The sequence below is a fragment of the Phascolarctos cinereus genome, unplaced genomic scaffold (genome assembly GCF_003287225.1).
Source record: "Phascolarctos cinereus isolate Bilbo 61053 unplaced genomic scaffold, phaCin_HiC Scaffold_4;HRSCAF=312, whole genome shotgun sequence".
NCBI classification, from domain to species: domain Eukaryota; kingdom Metazoa; phylum Chordata; class Mammalia; order Diprotodontia; family Phascolarctidae; genus Phascolarctos; species Phascolarctos cinereus.
Window position 1 is genome coordinate 698,752,206 of NW_027555847.1, and position 21,318 is coordinate 698,773,523.

The 21,318-nt window shown below is 38.5% G+C and overlaps 1 protein-coding gene across 6 annotated transcripts in view; it reads left to right on the forward strand.

Annotated features, from left to right (window-relative positions):
• The window catches only part of TCTN1 (tectonic family member 1), a 51,680-nt gene that overhangs the window by 16,527 nt on the left and 13,835 nt on the right, over positions 1 to 21,318 (forward strand). For all 6 annotated transcript variants that reach the window (XR_013486480.1, XM_078154298.1, XM_020970228.2 and 3 more), the window contains 5 exons: positions 3,095 to 3,225; positions 4,532 to 4,683; positions 16,011 to 16,098; positions 16,882 to 16,991; positions 19,178 to 19,198. Coding sequence is in view for 5 of the 6 variants with exons in the window: in XM_078154298.1 (XP_078010424.1) it covers positions 3,095 to 3,225; positions 4,532 to 4,683; positions 16,011 to 16,098; positions 16,882 to 16,991; positions 19,178 to 19,198 (502 nt within the window). In the remaining variant the exon portion in view is untranslated. The remainder of the gene's footprint in view (positions 1 to 3,094; positions 3,226 to 4,531; positions 4,684 to 16,010; positions 16,099 to 16,881; positions 16,992 to 19,177; positions 19,199 to 21,318) is intronic.

Sequence of the window (21,318 nt, forward strand, 5' to 3'; positions counted from 1 at the left end):
TGCTTGGCCTTTCTTCCAAGTCCAACTCTCACAGACATACATTGCTACTGGAAAAACCATAGTTTTCTCTGCAAGGTGATAGCTCTGCCTTTTAGCGTGTTGTCCAGATTTGCCATAGCTTTCCTTTCAAACAGCAAGCGTCTTTTAATTTCATGGCTGCCATCACTGTCTGCAGTCATCTTTGAGCTCTAGAATATCAAATCCAACCCTGCTTCCATTCCTTTTCCCTCTATTTGCCTAGAGGTGATGGGACCAGTTGCCAGTATCTTAGTTTTTTTTTTTTTTATGTTAAGCTTCAAGCCAGCTTTTACTCTCTCCCAGCTTTTACTCTTTCCTTTTTCACTCTCATCAGGAATCTTCTTAATTCCCTTTCACTTTCTGCCATCAGAGTGGTATTGTCTGCATATCTGAGATTATTAATATTTCTCCCAGTAACCATAATTCTGGCTTTTGATTCATCCAGCCTGACATTTCACATGATATACTTTGTATATAAGTAAAACAAATAAGGTGACAATATGCAGTCTTGTCATACTCCTCAAATATTAAACCAATTAGTTGTTCTGTGTTTGATTCTAACTGCAGTTAGGTTTCTCAGGAAACAAGTAAAATGATCTGGTATTCCCATCTCTTTGAGGACTTGCCATATTTTGTTGTGATCCACACAGTCAGAGGCTTTAGTATAGTCAATGAAGTAGAAGTAGATGTTTTTTCTGGAACTCCCTTGCTTTCTTCATAATCCAGTGAATATTGGTAATTTGGTCACTAGTGCCTCTGTCTGTTTGAAAACAAGCCTGCTCTTCTGGTACCTCTCGGTTCACATGTAACTGAAGCCTAGCTCGCAGAATCTTAAGCATAACCTTGCTGGTGTGTGAAATGAGCAGAATTATTGGGTAATTTGAACGTTCTTTGGGATAGAAACTTGGCCTGTTTCCTCTTTCTCCTGAAAGTGGAATGTTATGTGGCAGTGGGAGGGTGGGATTGTTGGAAGAATGAAAAAACTCTTACTGCCCCCAAAAGCATGCTTTGCATATTCCTACTTCAGTATCTTTGCTTATACCACTACCTCCACCTGGGGAAAAAAAGAATAATACCAGTAAGTGAGTGTTCTGGTTAGTTAGGTTCCTCTTAGCCAAAGGTTTACTATATTTAACCTTTCATGAACTTAAAAAAGGTGGTGAAGACTTAAGAAAGTATGTCAGCAACTGATCATAGTACCTTTCCCTCAAAACAAGCTCTCCCTCCTACTTGCTGATTGTTGTCAGTAGTGCTATCATTCACCCCCATGGTGGGGTGGGTGGGGGTGCTAGGAGCCTTGGTTGATGTCATTTCTAACTCTTCCTTCTTTCCCCTCTCCTTCCTTCATGTTCAGTTTGGCACAAAATCTCTCTCATCAGTGATGTTTTACAGAACTATCCTTTCTATTTTTGTTTTCACAGTGACTCTCTTAGGTCAGACCTTTATCATTGCATTGTTGCACCACTGTAACAGCCCCCTCACTGGGGTCTCTGCCCCTGTTCTTTCTCCATTCCAGCCTATCGCATGAACCGTCACCAGATTAACCTTCCTAAGCTCTGCATCTGTTGTGTCATTTTCCTGTCTAGAAATCCTGGATGGTTTTTGATTGCCTTTTAGACAGACCTACACAACTTGGCAGTAGGTAGGGGCTAAAATTAAAACAGACTAAACTTCTTCGGCTACTGATAGCTTAGACTAGAGACAGACTGATGGTGGTTGATTGCCATGGGTCCTGTAACAAACAGGAGAGTGTGCAGTGGCAACCCTACATTTTTCTCGGGTGGCCCGGAATACTTTGGCAGGCCACAAATAGCCTGCGGGCTGTATGTCGTGCAGGCCTGCTTTAGAATAAAATTCAGACTCCTTAGCCTGATATTCAAGGCTCCTCATGATCTGACCTTATTTTATCTGTAGACTGTTCCGTTTACAAATTGTGCTCCTACAGCCCTACCTCCGCACCTTTGTTCTCTCTCTTCTCTCCACCTCTCTAGGATGACTTTCCTGCTCTCCTGCACCTTCTCAATCCTTCACACACTAGCTAGGCTCCCTTTCCCCTCTGATCAGCCTACTTGAAAGTAATGTCTTCTGCCTGAGTCCTAGTTCCTGTTCTGTGCACCACTCTTTTGGCAGCTATCATTTGCTTCCTTGTATCGTGAGTTATCCTTTTATATGTGTGTGTTTTATCTCTTTCTCTCGATTGTAAGCTCCTGCATCATGTTCTGTTCCATCCACAACAGTATCTAGCATAGGGTTTGCACACAGCAGCAACCGAATAAACATGAATGGATTGATCAGATGATTTTCCTTACTCTTAATAGGTCTCTGCTGTCTCTCTTTGTTGTCTGTTTACATTCTGCTTTCAGTTGTCACTCTCTGCTCTAGTCCTCATTTGTCAGTATCATCATTAGCTACTCTGCTAGATGTCTTTTCATGACTCCTCCTAGCATCATTTTCCTCACTTTTCTGTTAACTACCCAGCCCTCTATTTCTGCATCTTCCTGACTTCATTATTTGGTCCATCCATCTGTCAAGTTGATTGCCATCTGTCACTTCCTCCATGGGCTGTATGCTTGGCTATGCTATGATTTATAAGCACCAAAAATGATCAGATAACTTCAGACAGATCCATTTTTTTTTATTCCACATGATGTATTCTTATAGTCCTTGATTCATACCTTAATTCAGCAAACTAGAAATTCTTGAATCATTCCTAGTATCATAGTTACAAGCAAAATTGTTTTGTAATCCAAACCTCCATGGACTGTTTTCCCATTAATTTTACCTTGGTTGTTAATGCTCACTTGTATCACGATGCTCTGGACTGTTTCATATTGTACTAAATTTCTTGGTGGTTATACTTGTCCAGGTTTTTTCTTTCATTATAGGAAAGATAGAATTAAAAATGTCAGACCTTTTAACAGTGAATAAGCTTGATAACAATGGATCTATTTCGTATTTTCACAATAGTCTCAGTAGAGCTGCTAACCTAGTAACTACATCCATCTGACAGTTTTAAACTAGTCTTGCCAAAATTGTCCATGTTGTAGACTTTAAAACCTTTTTTTTTTGTTTTCAGAAGTGACAGGAAGTTATGCTTTCAGAAGATAGCCGTATATGAAATGAATTTTACAGCGCATCCCCCTGAAAGACTATTTTACTTAGCAGACCAAACAAATCCATCTCTTTTCTGCCTCTATACTCTCAACTGTAAGTATCTGATGAAAGGTGTATTTAGTTAAGACACAGGGGAAAAGTTTCCTTTATACTTCTTTTGTGGCAAGAATAAAGCTTGGATTCAGGATCCAAGTAGTGTGACCCTCTTTGTGGTACAGCTAGAGTACAAGGGAGTTTTTCTTCGTCTTCAGAGTGTCCTTTGCAAATCTCCTCAAGGAACTCAACATGATTGCATGTTAATGGCTTTTCTTTTGAAGTAATTGTGTTTATGTTTTCCTAATTTGTAGTATACCAAGCTATCAGGATGGTTTTTTTTTTCTGAATGTCTTTTTTAATTTGACTTCCTCTTTGTTGTAATGGTACAGCTTTAAATAGTGGCTCTAGTTCCTGTTTCCTTTTTCCGCTTTTTATTTTTATTGAGGAGATTTGCATAAAAACAGTGTTTATTTTTATCAGTTCATTTAGTGTTGATCAAGGCGTATCAAGGTCCATATGCAGAGAACAGGTACTGGAAAGTGCCACTAAGACTGGAGAGATTAGAGAGACCAGGAATATTCATTTATGGCACTGCCTATCTACTAAAAATATTTTTCAACTATGTAGTTCATTGTTTTTATCAGAATGATGCTAATATTTTGATTCACCTTTCCTTTATAATTAAGAGAAAGCAAGAATGTAAGTTACTGATTTGTAACTTATAACAGGAAATAATAGCATGTGAATCATTTTTCTGCCCTCCGACATATTCAGGGATACACACAGCTCGTTTTCCTTCTTCTGGTTTGTAAGACACAGAAGAATTACCCTCAATTGCCTCTTTTTTAAATTGGTTATGAGGTGAGGGGAGTAATCTCTCCCTGTTTTCCTGCATGAGAGGCAAAAAATGAATTCTTTTATACCCACACAAACTTAAGGTGGTTTATTGATCCAACCTATAGGTTGGAGAACAGAGCTGACCTTAAATGATTTTTGTACATGGCTCCATTGCACAGGAGCCATATTAGATTTTTCTCTATATTGTGGTAAGGAGTATATCCAGCCAGCTGGCTCATGGACTTGCCTTGATTCAAGCAGGTAGAACAATAGAATGTATGCCAGAGTTGCAAGGGGCCTTGCAGATCATATAGTGTAGACTCCTCATTTTGCAGAGGAGGAAACCAAGTCTCGTGGAAATGAAGTGACAGAGGTATGGAAGACAGCTCCATGGAGATAGCTGGATTTAATCTGGTGGTGTATTTCAAATGGATATATTTCTTTTATTAGTCTTAATTCTGTTTGAAGGTATATTCTTGAAAAGCTTTTATGTTGACCTTGACCAACATGCTTTTTTTCACAACAGACAAAGCTGAATTATCCTTTATTACTCCTGAATTCCCCAATGAGAATAATTTTGATAATTTCTTAAAAAAGTCTGGTAATTATGCCAACACTAAAGAATCAAACATTTATCATCCAACCATATTGAATACTCCAACTGCTACTAAATACAAGGTAAGTAGAGAGGCTGATTTTAGTAAAGTCCCCTTTCTAAGAGATATAAAATCCTACACTTGGAAATCTACTTTCATCTATCTTATTTATTATAAGAATGTATGCTTCTTTAAGACAAGGATCTTGTCTAATTTCATATTCTCATCTCTACTGTTTAGCACAGTGTCTTGCACATTGTGGGGTCTCAAAAAATGTTTCTGAATTGAATTGAATCTTTCAAGATGTCAGGAAAGCTAGTTTTGTGATAATACAGAATTTACATGGTAAGCCCAAGTTTTGTAACTAATATAGATGTGTTAACCAAAGCACAAGTAACAAACACTTTAGTAAGATGGAAAAAAAATAGGTCTTTAAAACTTCCGCTAAGTATGTACTTCTTCTCTTTATAGTTATTTTCATTGTTCTTGGCCTCAGCAAAATACAGGATAATACTTGTATTATTATATGATTAGAGTGGGGGTAACTTTTCACATCTGAAATCTTCTTCTCAAGTCTGATTTCATCTTATATTCTTTGAGGACTGGAATGGCTCCTACCACTCACCAGGCCAGCCACTCAAATTCTAGGATCTAAACTAATTTGCTATTATGTGTAAGCCCCACAAGGCACGCCTGATTCTTCTTAGCTGATCCCAATACAATTCCAGTATAAAATTACCTCACTTCGTCTAGTGGCCTTCACATGTTCCAAATTGACCAAGGTATGCATGTTTACTTGATGAAGGTACCAGGGCTAGAGTATTTGTTAGTTATATAAATTTGGACTGATTAATTGATTGATTCAATTAATCTCCCATCCTATGCACTTTGTTTTATTATTTCTTCCTTTATTTTTTATTTTTATAGTATAACATTTGTTCTTAAACTTTTAGTTCTAAATTCTTTCCCTTCCTTCTCCCATCCATTGAGAAGACGAACAACATGATACCCATTATCCTTATGAAGTCATGCAAAACATATTTCCACATAAACCATGTAGCAAAAAACAAAAGAAAAAGAGTGAAAAAAATATACGTCAGTCTGCACTTAGAGTTCACCAATTGTCTCTCTGGACCACTGATACACTTTAATAAATTTAATTGATGTCTTTTATTTTTACATCATAATCATTCCTGGATATATTTTCCCCCCACCCCTCCATCCTGTGAGCCTTCCCTTGTAACAAAGACAGTTATTCAAAACTAATTATTATGAAGACCAATCTGATAGTGTATGCAACATTCTACACGCTTGGTCCTCCATATCTCTGAGAAAGGAAGAGGAATCCATGGCCTCATCTCTGAGGCAAAGATTGGTTGTTAGAATGATTGGACATTTGACTTCATTTTAACATTCTTTTTATTTATATTCTGTAGTTGTGTATATTGTCACCCTGGTGTTGTTTACTTCACTCTGCATCAGTTAATACAGGTTTTCCCATGTTTCCCTGAATTCCTCATGTTTGTTACTTACTATGACACAAGAATATTCTATTATGTTCATGTACCACAACTTTTTTAGCCATTTCCCAGTTGATGGGCACCCACTTAGTCATAGGATACTTCTTTATTACTTCAAAAGCTCTGTGACTTTGGTGATGTCCCAACATGCCTTAGTAGATTGTTTGATGAGTTGCCATGGTCATAAGATGTCTCACCTTGTGCTTGTGCCATATGGGTAATGAGCCCATCTAAACAAGCCCAACTCTCTGGGTTGGTCTTTGGATAACATTCCATCATTGAGCTTATTCTCAGAGTCTTTCTAGCGTAGTAAAACTTGCCAGAGATTTTGCTCTGCCTGGGTAGCCTTTAAGAATGAATCATCTCCACACCACACCGTGGAAGGGGAGAAGGATTTTGTGGAGGAGCAGTCCTTTTAAAAAATTCAATTCAGTTTTATTTTCAGTACTGAATTAACTCCCTTTCTCTTCCATTCTCCCTCCCTGAAAAAAGCAAGAAAAAAAACCCCATTACAAATATGTATAGTCATACAAAATGAATTCCCTCATTAGCCATGTTCCCTTTCCCTCCCTGCCAAAAAAAATAGAGAAAAAGAAAGAGAAGAAAATGTGCTTCAATCTGCACTCTGAATCTGTCAGCTCTCTATCTGGAGGTAAGTAACATATTTCATCATGAGTCCTTTGGCATTATCATTAGTCATTGTGTTCATCAGAGTTACTAAGTTTCGCAGTTGATTTTCATTACAGTATTAGAGTTATTGTATAAAGCGTTCTATTTCTACTCACTTCACTTTGCATCAGTAACCATCTCCTTCAGCATTTCTGCTCAGTAGTGTTCTATCACATTCATATATCATAGCTTGTTCTTCCGTTCTCCAGTTGATGGGCATCCTCTCAGTTTCTAATTCTTTGCTACTGCAAAAAGAGCTGCTGTACATATTTTTGTATATTTTGGTTCTTTTCCTTTTCCTTTGATCTTTTTTGGGGTATAGCCCTAGTAGTAGAATTGCTAGGTCAAGGAGTATACACAGTTTAATAGCTTTTTGGGCATAGTTCCTAACTGCTTTCTGGAATGGTTAAACTAGCTCACAGCTCCACCAGTAAGTAGTACATTAGTATGCTTGTTTTCCCATAGCCCTTCCAGCCCTTTGTCATTTTCCTTTTTTGTCATGTTAGCCAATCTGATTGGTTGGGAATTCACTTTTTTCATTTTTGATAGAGGTAATTTGGTTGTCTTCCTCCTTTCTTTTTAAACTCCATTTAGCTAATGGCTTGTCTATTTTATTTTATTTTTAAAAAAAAAATCAATTTCTGGAAATTGAGAGGATGCCTATCAGTTGGGGAATGGCAGAGCAAGTTGTGGTATATGATTGTAATGGAATACTATTGTGCTATAAGAAATGATGAACCGGCTGACTTCAGAAAAACCTGGAAAGACTTGTATGGTCTGATGCTGAGTGAAATGAGCAGAACCAAGAGAATGTTGTACACAATAACAGCCACGTTGTGCGATAACTAATATTGATAAACTTAACCGTTCCCGGTAGTACAAGGATCTAAGACATGTCAGAGGCCTCATGATGGAAAATGCTATCCACATCCAAAGAAAGAACTATGAAAGTTGAATTGCTGTTTTTTTCTCTTCTGTTGAATTTTGTTTCCTCTTTCTGATGGTTCCTCCTATTGGTTTTAATTTTTACTTACAACACCACTAATGTGAAAATATGTTTAATAGGAATGTAAATGTATAGCCTGTATCAGATTGTGCTCCATCTTGGGGAGGGTGGTGGGGAGGAAGGGGGAGAAAAATTTTAAATTCAAAAGTGTATGGAAGTGATTATTGATAAATCAAAATAAATTAATGAAATTTAAAAAAATCAATTCCTACCTTTATTAGTTCAGTTTTTTTTTACTTTCACTTTTTTCCGTCTCTCATTTGATTTTTAGGATTTCAACTTTGATATTTAATTGGAGGTTTTTAATTTGTTGGGTTTTTTAGGTTTTTCAATTGCATGTCTGTTTGTTGATCTGCTCTTTCTCTTTGGATGAAAGAGTTTAGAGAGATACATTTTCCCTTAAGTACTGTTTTGACTGCATCCTATAAATTTTGATCTGCTGTCTTATTGTTGTCATTATCTTTAATGAAATTATTATTTCTGTGATTTATTCTTTTACAAATCCATTCTTCATTATTAAATTAATTTCCAATTTTTAATGTTTTCTTCAAAGGTCTTTTTTGAATATAATTTTTACTGTATTGTGGTCAGAAAAAGATTCATTCAGTATTTCTGCTCTTCTGCATTTGTTTATGAGTTTTTTCTGCCCTAATACATAGTCAGTTTTTGTAAAGGAGGCCAGGTACAGATGAGAAATAGGTATACTTCTGTTCTCTTTCAGCATTCCTCAGAGGTCTGTCATATCTAACTTTTCTAAAATTCTGTTCATCTATTTCTTTCTTGTTTATTTTATGGTCATATTTATCTAGATCTGAAAGGGGTAAATTGAGTTCCTTTCATATTATACTTTTATTGTCAGTTTCCTCCCGGAACTTATTTAACTTTTCCTTTATAAATTTAGATGCTATTCCATTTGGAGCACATATATTCAATACTGATATTAATTCATTGTCTGGAGTACCTGTTAGCAAAATGTAGTTTCTCTTTATCTGTTTTAATTAAGTCTATTTTTGCTTTTGTTTTATCTGAGAGCATGACTGTTATCTCTGCCATTTTTTTACTTCAGCTGATACATAACAGATGCTGCTCTAGTCCTTTATTTTAACTCGGTGTATCTTTCTGTTTCAAGTGTGTTTCTTGTAAACAACGTATTGTTGGATTCTGGTTTCTAATCCAGTCTGATCTCTTCTTCCATTTTATGGGTGCATTGATCCCATTTATATTTATGGTTAAGATTGGTAATTTTATTATTTCCTGTCATCCTGTTCTCTTACACTTTTCCTTCTCTTTTTTTCTCTGTTCCCTCATTAGTAGTCTGTTTTGGGAGGCAGAGCCAAGATGGCAGAGCAGAGGCAGAGACTTGCCTGATCTCTCCTCCAAACCTCTCCAAATACCTTTAAATAATGACTTGAAACAAATTCTAGAGTAACAGAACTCACACAAAGGTGGAGGGAAACAGTTTTCCAGCCTAAGACAACTTAGACGGTTCACAGGAAAGGTCTGTTGCACCAGGGTGAGAGAGGAGCATAGTCCAGCACAAGCTGCACCGGCGCAGCCTGGGCCCTGGCAGACCAAGAGCAGGCCTCAGTGTGACAAAATCAGCAGTGGCAGTGGTGGTTTCCAGGCCTTTCAGCTCACAGGTGGTGAGGGGATCAGACATCAGGTCAGAAGGAGATTTACAGGGGTCCCTTTGCTAGCAGTGAGGCAGGACTCCGTTGCGTTGCCTATATTTGGATCTGGGTCGCAGTCCTGGGTCGTAGGCCTAGTGTGAGGAGGAGTACTGGCGTAGTACAGCTTGCAGCCACAAGGGAGCAGGGACCGTAGTCACGGTTCCAAGGTTGAAAAGAGTGCTTGGGGGGGCAGCTAGGTGGTGCAGTGGATAGAGCACCGGCCCTGAAGTCAGGAGGACCTGAGTTCAAATCCGGCCTCCGACCAAACACTTGACACTTACTAGCTGTGTGACCCTGGGCAAGTCACTTAACCCCAACTGCCTAAAAAAAAAAACGCTTGTGGTCACTCACATATCAGTGCACAGTACAGGAGAGTAGTAAACGCACCTCTCATTAGATCTTACCACCTTGGAAGAGCCAAAAAATTACAGGTTGGGGCAGCTAGGTGGCACAGTGGATAGAGCACTGGCCCTGAAGTCAGGAGGACCTGAGTTCAAATCCGGCCTCAGACTAAACACTTAACACTTACTAGCTGTGTGACCCTGGGCAAGTAACTTAACCCCAATTGCCTAAAAAAAAAAACAACCCCCCCCAAAAAAAACCACCAAACAATTTTGGGCAGCTAGATGGCGCAGTGGGTAGAGCACTGGTCCTGGAGTCAGGAGAACCTGAGTTCAAATCTGGCCTCAGACACATGATACACTAGCTGTGTGACCCAGGGCAAGTCACTTAACCCCAGTTGCCTCGCAAAAAAGAAACAAAAAGACAAAAACTTACAGGTCCCCAGAATTACCTCTGAAAATAGCTGCACAGAAACATGATGCTTGGGACAGTGCCCCGTCCATTTGGGAAGCAGAGCCCTACTTTAACTTAAAAGTCAAGAAATGGGATGGAAAAATGAGCAAAGGACAGAAAAAATTCTGACCATAGAAAGTTATTATGGTGAAAAGGAAGATCAAAGCACACACTCAGGAGAAGACAACAAAGTCAAAATTCCTGCATCCAAAGCCTCAAAGAAAAATATGAATTAGTCTCAGGCCATGGAAGAGCTTAGAAAGGATTTTTAAAAATCAGGTAAGAGAGGTGGAGGAAAAATTGGGAAGAAAAATGATAGTGATGCAAGAAAAGCATGAAAAAAGAGTGAATAGCTTGGTAAAGGAGGCACAAAAAATACTGAAGAAAATAACACCTTAAAAAACAGAATAAGCTAAATAGTAAAAGAGGCACAAAAATCCAATGACGAGAAGAATGCCTTAAAAAGCAGAATTGGCCAAATGAAAAAATGATATACAAAAATTCACTGAAGAGAGTTCCTTAAAAAGTAGAATTGGCAAAATGGAAAAGGAGGTATAAAAGCTCACTGAGGAAAATAATTCCTTAAAAGTTAGAATTAGGCAAGTGGAAGGTAATGACTTTAAGAGACATCAAGAAACAAAATCAAAAGAATGAAAAAATAGAAGAAAATGTGAAATAGCTCACTGGAAAAACAACTGATCTAGAAAATAGATTCAGGAGTGATAATTTAAAAATCATTGGACTACCTGAAGGTCATGATCAAAAAAAGAGCCTAGATATCATCTTTCAAGAAATCATCCAGGAAAACTGTCCTGTTACTCTAAAACCGGAGAGTAAAGTAGAAATGGAAAGAAGCCACTGATCCCCTCCTAAAAGAGATCCCAAAATGAAAACTCCCAGGAATATTATAGAGAAAATACTGTAAGCAGCCAAAAAGAAGTAATTCAAATATCATGGAGCCGCAGTCAGGATAACAAAAGATTTAGCAGCTTCTACATGAAAGGATCAGAGGGCTTGGAATGATATTCCAGAGGGCAAAAGAACTGGAATTACAACCAAGAATCACCTACCCAGGAAAACTCAGTATAATCCTTCAGGGAAAAAAAATGGATATTCAGTGAAGTAATGGATTTTCAAGCACTCCTCATTGAAATACCAGAGTTGAATAGAAAATTTGACTTTCAGATACAAAGACTCAAGAGAAGCATAAAAAAGATAAACAGGAAAGGGAGATCATAAGGGATTCGATAAGGTTAAACTGTTTATATTCCTACATGGGAAAATCATATTTATAACTCCTAGAAACTTTCTCATTATTAGGGCAATTATAGTATACATAGAAAGCATATGTGTGAGTTGAATGTGATGCTATGATTATCTAAAAAAATAAAAGTAAGGGATGAGAAAGAAGAATGCACTGGGGGAAGGGAAAGGGAGAGGTAGAATGGGATAAATTATCTAATGTAAAAGAGGCCTGAAAGAGATTTTACAGTGGAGGGGGAAATGGAGGAAGTGGGGAGGGAAGCACATGAACCTTACTGTCATCAGAATTGGCTTAAAGAGGGAATAATATACACGTTCATTTGGATGTAGAAATATATCTTACCATACAGGAAAATAGGAAGGGAAGGAGACAAGAGAAGGGGGGAGAGGGAGCTAAAAAAGGGAGGGCAGATTGGTGGAGGTAAAAGTCAGAAGCAAAACACTTTTGAGAATGGACAGGGTAGAAGGAGAGAGAGAGAGAGAGAGAGAGAGAGAGAGAGAGAGAGAGAGAGAGAGAGAGAGAGAGAGAGAGAGAGAGAGAGAGTAGGATAAACAGGGGTAAAATAAGGTGGAGGGAAATAGTTGGTAATCATTACTGTGAAAAAATTTTTTACCATGAGTTTATCTGACAAAGACATCATTTCTAAAACATATGGAAAACTAAGTCAAATTTATAGAAATAAGAGCCATTCCTCAATTGATAAATGGTCAAAGGATATGACAGGTAATTTTCAGACGAAGTAATCAAAGCTGTCTATAATCATATGGAAAAAAAAATCCTCTAAATCACTATAGATGAAAGAAATGCAAATCAAAATACCTCTGAGCTACTCCCTCACACCTGTCAGATTGGCTAATATGACAGAAAAGGAAAATGAAAAATGTTGGAGGGGGATGTGGGAAAATTAAAGCACTAACATGCTATTGATGAAATTGTATACTAATTCAGTGATTCTGGAGAGCAGTTTGGAACTATACTTAAAGGGCTATAAAACCATGCATACCCTTTGATCAAGCAATACCAGTACTAGGTCTGTGTCCCAAAGAGATAAAAATCAAAAAGGAAAAGAATTTATGTGTACAAAAATATTTATAGCAGCTCTTTTAGTGGCGGCAAAGAATTGGAAATTGAAGGGATGTCCATCAATTGGGGAATGGCTAAACAAGTTGTTGTATGTGATCATGATGGAATACTATTGTACTTTAAGAAATGATGAGCAGGATGCTCTCAGAAAAGCGTGGAAAGATTAAGTGAACTGATGCAAAGTGAAATGAGCAGAACCAGGAGAACATTATACACAGTAACAGCAATATTGTACGATGATCTACTGTGAATAACTTAGCTATTCTCAGCAATACAATGATCCAAGACAATTCCATAGGTCTTATGATGAAAGGTACTATCGAGAGAAAGAACTGGTAGAGCCAGCATGCAGATCAAAGATGCTTTTTCCTTACTTTCTTTATTTTCCTTCTTGTTTTTGTTGTTGGGTTTTTTTGGGGGGGATGGGCTGTGTTTTCTTTCACAGAATGAGTTACATGGAAATGTGTTTTGTATGACTACACATGTATAACCTATGTCAAATTGCTTGCCTTTTCAATGAGGGAGGGTAGGAGAGAGAGGAAGAAAATTTGGACTCAAAATTTGAAAAAAATGTTAAAATTGTTTTTACATGTACTTGGGAAATATAAAATATTAAATAATATTAAAAACAAATATTGGCCAAGAAAGGACTAATACATCAGTTTATTTTTTAAAAAGTCTGTGTTGCTTCTGACTGCTCTTTCATTTAATCTAGACTTCCTCTTATGCCCCTCTCTCCTTTTCCCTCAACCTCTTTGTCTCCTGCTTCCCTGTTGGGTAAGCTGAGTTCTGTACCCAACTGTGTGTATTATTCCTTCCTTGAAGCAGTTTCAATGATGGTGAGGTTCAAGTATAGCCTCCTCAAACTGTCCCCTCCATTGTTTAAATTCTTCCTTACACAAAATTTCCCCCTTCTTCCTCTTCATTCTTCCCATTTCCCGGTGCATTCCTCTTTTCCATTCTTCTGTTTCCAGAGATCATCCAAACTATTTGCATCATAACTAGGCTTTCTGTCTAGATTCCCTCTAAGACCGCTGGTAATGATAAACTTTTGATGGGTAACATGGATCATCTCCCTATATAAAAATGTAGAAGTTAACCTCTTTTAGTTCTTTATGATTTCTCACTCATAATTACCTTTTTTTGTGCTTTTTATGATGATTATGTTTGTATGTCAGCTGTTCTACTCAACTCTGGGCTTTTCATTAGGAATGTTTCAAAGTCCTTTGTTTTATTAAAGAACCATTTCCTCCCCTGTAATATTATCCTCAGTTTTGCTGGGGAGGTTATTCTTGGTTGTAAACCTAGGTTTTTTTTTGTTGCTTTTGTTTTGCCTTCTGGGATACAATATTCCAAGCTTTCTGTTTCTTATAGTGGTAGCTGCTAAATCTTGTGTGATACTGACTGCTCTATGGTACTTGAATTCTTTCATTTTGGCTGCTGCTTGCAGTGTTTTTCTTTTTCTTTTTTTTCCTTGACCTAGGAGCTCTGAATTTTGGCTAATATTTCTGGGAGTTAATATTTCTGGGAGGTTTTTTTTGGAGATGGGGTTCTTTCAGGAGGTAACAAGTAGATTCTTTCAAATTCTGCTTTGTCCTCTGGTTCTAAAATGTCTGGGAAGTTTTGTTTTATGATTTTTTGAAATATAACATTTGTTCATGGCTTTCAGGTAGTCCATTGAGTTTTAAATTTCTTTGATCTTGAGTCTTAAATCATCTTCCTTTGACCTTTTTCTGGGCCGTTTGTTTTGAAATGAAATACTTCACCTTTCCTTCTTTTTTTAGTCTTTTGGCTTCATTTTTATTATTTCTTGATGTCTCAAAGACTTTTTAGCTTCTGTTTAGTCAAGCAAAGGAGGGGTTCTGTGAGGAGAAGCTGTCTAGGGTGGACATTCCAGGACAAGAAGAGGTCATGCAAAGGATATATTCATTGACATTATTCCTTTAAAATATCAACATTGTATTGAGTCTGGTAGAAACTAGGCATAGACCAACATCTCATACAATATACCAAGATTAGCTCAAAATAGGTACATGATTTAGACATAAAGGGTGATATCATAAGCAAATTAGAGGAGCCTGGAAAAAATTATTTGTCAGGTCTATGGATAGGGAAGAGTTCATGACTGAACAAGAGATATAGAGGTTCACAGGAGGCAAAATCAATAATTTTTATTATGTAAAAATAGAAAGGTTTTGCACAAACAAAATCAATGCAGTCAAATATAGAAGAAAAGCAGAAAACTGGGAAAAACATTTTAAAGCAAGTTTCTTTGATAAAGGTCTCATTTCTCAAATCAGTAGGGAACTCAGTCAAATGTAAAAACAAGAGCCATTCTCCAGTTAACAAATGATCAAAGTATATGACCAGGCAGTTTTCAGAGAAAATAATCAAAATTATCAGTAGTCATATGAAAAAATGCTCTAAATCATTGATAGAGAAATATAAATTAAAAGAATTCTGAGGTACTACTTTATATCAGACTGGCTCAGATGACAGAAAAGGAAACTGACAAGTGCTGAGGGGATGTGGAAAAATAGGGACACTTATGCATGGGTGGAACTGGAACTGGTCCTCCCATTCTGGAGAACAATTTGGAAGTCCACCCAAGGGGCCATAAAACTGTACCTACCCTTTGACCCAGCAATATTGCTATTAGGTCTAAACCCCAAGGAGATCAAAGAGAAAGAAAAAAGACTCATATGTAGAAACGTTTATTTTAGCAGCTGTTTTGTGGTGGCAATGAATTGTAAACTAAGGGGATGCTCATCAGTTGGGCAATGGCTGAACAAGTTATGGTCTACGATTGTGGTGGAATTCTATTGTGCTTATAAGAAATGATGAGCAGGATGCTTTCAGAAAAAAACTTGGAAAGACTTACATGAACTGATGTAAAGTGAAGTGAGCAGAATCACTGGAATAATATGCACGTTTTCAGCAATATTGTAATGACAATCAGCTGTGGAAGGCTTAGTAATAACTGATTAATGCAATGATCCGCCACAGTTCCAAAGAAAGGACTCATGATGAAAAATGCTACCTTACCTCCAGAGAGAGAACAGATAGACTCCGAATGAAGATTGAAGCATATTTTTGTGGCTTTTTGAGGGGAGGGCATGGCTAATGTGGAAGTATGTTTTGCATTACTTCATAAGTATAATAAAGTATCATGTTTTGCATTTTCAGTGGATAAGGGAGGAACTGAAGAGAGGGAGAGAATTCAGAACTAGAACTAAAAATAAAAACAAAATAGACATTGTTTTGCATTTTGGTGAAGAACTTCATTGAGTTTTGTTTTGGGAAATTACATTTCATTATTTTAATTGCATTTTCTTTGTTTCTTTAGAAATACCTGATTATTTTTAATAATCATAAACCTTCCTGTTATATATGTTTCTATAGTACAGAGTTCCTGTGCAGACTTCTGATTCATTTCTGAAGCTTCCATGTCCTTTACTCGCTTCTCAATGCTCAGATAACAATCCTGTAGGTAAGTACTCATATGTTCTCTTTCCAATTAAGTCCTATTCTCATTCCCCTTTAAGGTTTGTCATTAGTTTAATGAGTCCACTGCTTGAATTTACAATCCCCTTAATCAGGCTTCTTAATTAGGATTGGGGACTTCTAAGTCTGAAAGCATCTTAGAGGTGATCTAGTCCAAACTTCTCTCTAATACTGGGTATCCCATCTTTAACACCTCTGACAGGTTGTAGTTATCCAGCCTTTGCTTGAAGACTTTCAGGGAGTTAGTTCACTAATCTGCCCGATGAGGTGGCTCATTTTGTTTTGGACACTTCTAGTTGCTCTAACATCTTTTCTCATGCTGGCCTGAAGTTGGCTTCCCTGTAACTTCTGCCATCTTGTCTTCATTCTGCTCTCTGGAGTAACAGAGCAACCATTCTGATATTCTAAGATGGTCACATTTCCCACCTACATCTTAAACTGGACATGTGATTCTTCCTCATCCTTGGGGCTCAGTTGCCCACTTCACAGTGCTGTGGGCAAGTGGGCTTCTCTCCTCTGGCTGTCTTCCCACAGGCAGCTCATCAGTGTACCCAATGGACTCATTTCTTGAGTGAAGCTCCTCAGCCACGTGCTGTGCCCAGGGAGAAAAATCAGCCTCGGCTGCAGACCATTCATAGCTTCTTTCACAACTTGCTTTGCCCTCTGTTTTCTCTTTCATAGTTGCAACGGGGCATTTCCTTCAGCATCTGCTTTTAGAAATTTCTTTGTTTTGCTTATCTTTTCTTGGTTATTCTGCTGTGATTGCCAGGCTTTCTGATGAACGAGGTCTTTCGATGTAACAGAAGAGTAACTCTGGAGCAGTGTGGCGAAGACAGAGCCCTCAGCATGGGTCAGTACATTCAGCCCAAGATTTTGGCCGTAAGTTCAGCTTGGAAATGCCCCTGCTTACTTAACTTCATGTTCTTCATATTGGTCATGACACTTCCTCCTCTGTGATTTCCAGACTCTTAACAGGCTAGTTCAGTAAATGAAAGAAGTACAAAGCATCTATTAAGCCCTTACTGTGTGCCAAGCACTGTCCTAAAAAACCAGGATACAGACATGAAAGCAGGTCATTTCCCTCTCAGCCTTCTAGGGTGGTTGTGATGATAAAATGAGGCAATATCTAGCTCTTTGCAAACCCTAAAAATGCTGCATAAATGCCAGCTGCTAATTGTAGATGTTCATTATTATTTTAATGGGGGAGATTACTCAAAGAGAAGAGTGACTGCAGAGCTGTAGTCTAGGAATTCCTACAAATGGTGAGAACAATAAAGCAGTTTATTTGTTACACTGATCTGATTACAGTTTTCAGAGAAAGAGATGAGGTTAAAGTCTGCATCACCTTACTTATTACTAGTCAGCTCTTGCCTTTTAACTGATTTCTGCACTTCCATCTTCTGAACACCTGGTATAGCTCCATGAGAGTAATCTTTCTGTCATGTTTCATGGTCAAAAATAGTGACTCCTCCAAACTCTAACCCAGCATTTCTGCACTTCCATAACAGGCCCTAAGCTACCATTCCAACCTTTTTCTCACTGTTCTGCAACACCAGCCTCCTACTCTGGCCAGGCTTAGAACATGTTTTGCATGTTCCCACTTCCATGCCATCTCTTGCAAGGGAACCCTTTCAGTTCCCCTCTGCCTTTCTAAATCCTACCCCTCCTTCAAGGCCTGGCTCACACTCAGCCTACATTGTTTCTCCAAACACTCCAGAACACTGATTTCTCTTCCTTCTGAACTCAGCATCATAGAATCTTAGATTTAGAAGACATCTGGTCATCTTGAGGTCACAGGATAAAGAGATTTAGAGCAGGAAGGGACCTTTGAAATCATCTAGTTCAGTCCCCTACTCACTTTGCTTATTATCCTTTCTACTGAAAGTATACTTTTACCATATTCTGTCTTGTACTGGTAGTTAAATTTTTCATATGTTTATAGCTTAAGGACTGTTAAGGGTTCCCCCAAACTTGTTTTTTTGAGTTGCCGTATTTTCTAGAAACACTAGCCTGAATGTGTCAAGGGCAACCCCCTCCTCCAGCTGGTATAATTTGTTGTTTGCATCCCAAACTGGACTCCCTGTGTGTTCTTTGGAGTCAAGACAGGCACCAGTCAGTCTGTGCTAGGCTGAGAAGCTGTTCGTGCAGCTGGGACCCTGTAGATAAGCAGACCCTCCTCCTCTCTTCAAAGTCTAGCAGTTCTCAAGGGAAAAGAATGCAAGGGGCAGCTAGGTGACGTAGTGGATAGAGCTCCGGCCTTGGAGTCGGGAGGACCTGAGTTCAAATGCGCCTCAGACACTTGACACAGCTGTGTGACCCTGGGCAAGTCACTTAACCCCACAGCCTAGCAAAAAAAAAGAAAAAAGAACGCAGCTTTTACCAGTCATTTTGCTCCTCTCCTTTGAGAGGGGTTTTGTCCTTTTTCCACTTATACTGCACCTTTCCCCCTCCCATGCCATGCCCCTTTGGGTGAAGCTTACAGGTATCCAGCTGTCATAAATATGCAGACTTCTGTGTGGATTGTGAACTCTTTGGGTTTCTACATGCACGTTCATTTCTCTTGTGATAAACCTGGTTTTCATCTAAGTTTCCTGAAGTTGTGATTGCCTGTTGACATTTCTCATCTACCCACCTTATTCATAAGGGCCTGCAGAGCAGCAGCCATGTTCTGTATAGCTTTTCCCCTTCCCTTAGCCTCTAGTACCTTGCACATAGGAGGTACTCAAAAAATACTTGTTAATTAATTGATTGAGAAGAAGTTTAAGTATTCCTCAAGGCTAGCAATGTCCGGTGGGTTGGCTGATGCCCTGCTCTGTTTAGGAATACATTTGCAAACAAAATGGGAAACTAGTTTATTATCAATGTGATAAGAATGTTGATGATACGTTCACATTACAGGAAATGCAGTTATTTTTCTTTTTTCAGAATCTTCAAGAAAAAAAACAACTTAGGTATAAGAACAGGTGTTAAAAAGGCAAGAAAAAAAAGAAAAGAAAAAAAGGCAGGAAAAATAATTATTTTCTGTGATCCACAGATATAACTCTTTCCGTTTCCTTTTTGTCTAGGAACCTAATTCAAGTAAAGAGGTAAGAAGCCATGTCTTAGAGGAGAAAAGGCTACTTATGGTAAAACAAAACAACAGCAAAACTTGCTTTTAATATCTTTTAAATAAATATGTTTATGATTAGAAATGGTGCCTTGTTACTAATAGAAAGGATTCGGCTAAAAAGCAAGGTAGGTGCAAATAAGGAGTTCCTAGTACACCTTCCCTATCCTTTTGTACCGTTTAAACCATTTAAGCTGATCTGGTTTTGAAGTTTTACAGTTTTCTTTGTGTTGAAGTTGCAGATAGCCTTCACTGACAAATGAATAGAATTAGATCCTATATTTTCTGGTTTCCTTAGGGGACTTAAATGGTCTCTTGTCAAAGTGATGATTAGCAACCAGGATGCAGTGTGCCCACTGGGGATTTATAAATTGAATTCAGTGAACCTACCACATTTTAGGAAGTTATTTAATGTTAATATAACATTTGGTGATTTGTGGGTGAATGGTAGTCAAGGAAAGGCTCTGCCAGGGTTGTACCCGCCTTGCTGTGTCCCTCCACAACCTCACTGGTTGTGGAACCTGTCAGAACTAGAAGGGAGGAAAAACAAAAGTCGGGGCAGCTAGGTGGCGCAGTGAATAGAGCACCGGCCCTGAAGTCAGGAGGACCTGAGTTCAAATCTGGCCTCTGACCAAACACTTGACACTTACTAGCTGTGTGACCCTAGGCAAGTCACTTAACCCCAGTTGCCTTAAAAACAAACAAAGAAAAAAAAGCCCAGAAAAACAAAAGTCACCTGTTCCTTCCCTTTCCATTGTCCCTAGTCACCAGGGAAGGGTTATGGTCTTGGTACAGTCACTGGGGCTTTGTTCAAAAAAGCAACTGCTAGAGTGTGTTCGATAGGCAGGACAGCTTATTCAGGGCTTCATCGTATCTTTATTGCTGTGTCTAGAAATCATTAGTAGTCATGGGGATGGAACATCTTGGAGGGCCTGTACCTTTGAGTCATTATAAAAAAATATATATTTGTTAAATTGTTCGTGTTAAATCTATTTGGATGGATTCTATCTTTTGGAATAATGGTCTTTTGGGCCTGGTTCCAGCATATGGGGCTGTTCCCTTAGACTCATTGTTCAAGAATCCATAACGACCAGCTTTCCAGCTGTTCTGCTGCAACATTGTTCTGACATTCCCCCCAAGGATAATGAAATGGCTTAATCAAGTTCATCTCCTCCATACTAGGCACAGCGCTTTCTCACAAAGATATTTGAATTGAAGGCGCTCTGTTCTTAGCATTTCTGTCAGTCTCTGGCACCCTCTTCCTAAAAAGAGATGTCCAGTTTGAGGTTAAAGCTTTCATTCACTGTCACCCAGTACATTTAGGGTCACTAACCCAAACAGGAAGATTTTTATATTCAGTGATGAATTAGTAATTAATCTATAAATTATGAAATAGGAGTGGACACACCCAGTTCTTTGGGTACTTACCAGGAAAGACAACAATCTATGGTGGGAAATGGGGTGGCAGTCACACTTTAATTAAATACAGAGGGCATGGGGGGGTAAAAAACCCAGAAAGGTGGAGTCAAGTGTCAAAAAGTGGTAGAGAGACAGACGGTGGCCTGGGGACCACAGATGGGATCAGGAAGAGGAGGCGGAGGAGGAGAGGCAGAGCGCATCCCTCAGGTAAGCATGGGCTAGAGTTGGGAGCACTCTGTAGCCTGGACCGACAGAGATACAGGAGGCTTTGGGGGGCAGGAGTTTGAGGTGTCATTTTATAGGATTTTTTGGGGAAGCCAGACCAACTACTCTTAATTGGGCCACCTTGCAGTTAGTTCACTGACACATCTAAATCAGCTCAAAGTCATCGGTAACGTTTCAGAGTCCTTATCCTAAAGTTATCAGCATCTTTTTGATGTTCTGCTGGTCTGGAGCTGTGGAGGTCGGGATTTTGTCGGAAGTTTATCCATCACAGAACCCAAACCTTGACAAACAGCACCTCGATGGTTTCTCCTGATTGGGCACATCTTAACGGGATGTGAATTTTAGTTAACGTGTGATACAGTTTGTAGATTGTGCTCCTCTGGTCTTTGGGATGGTTTGTACATGTCTTCTAGGTTTCTCTTTGTGATCTTATTTCCTGCTATTGCTATTTTATAT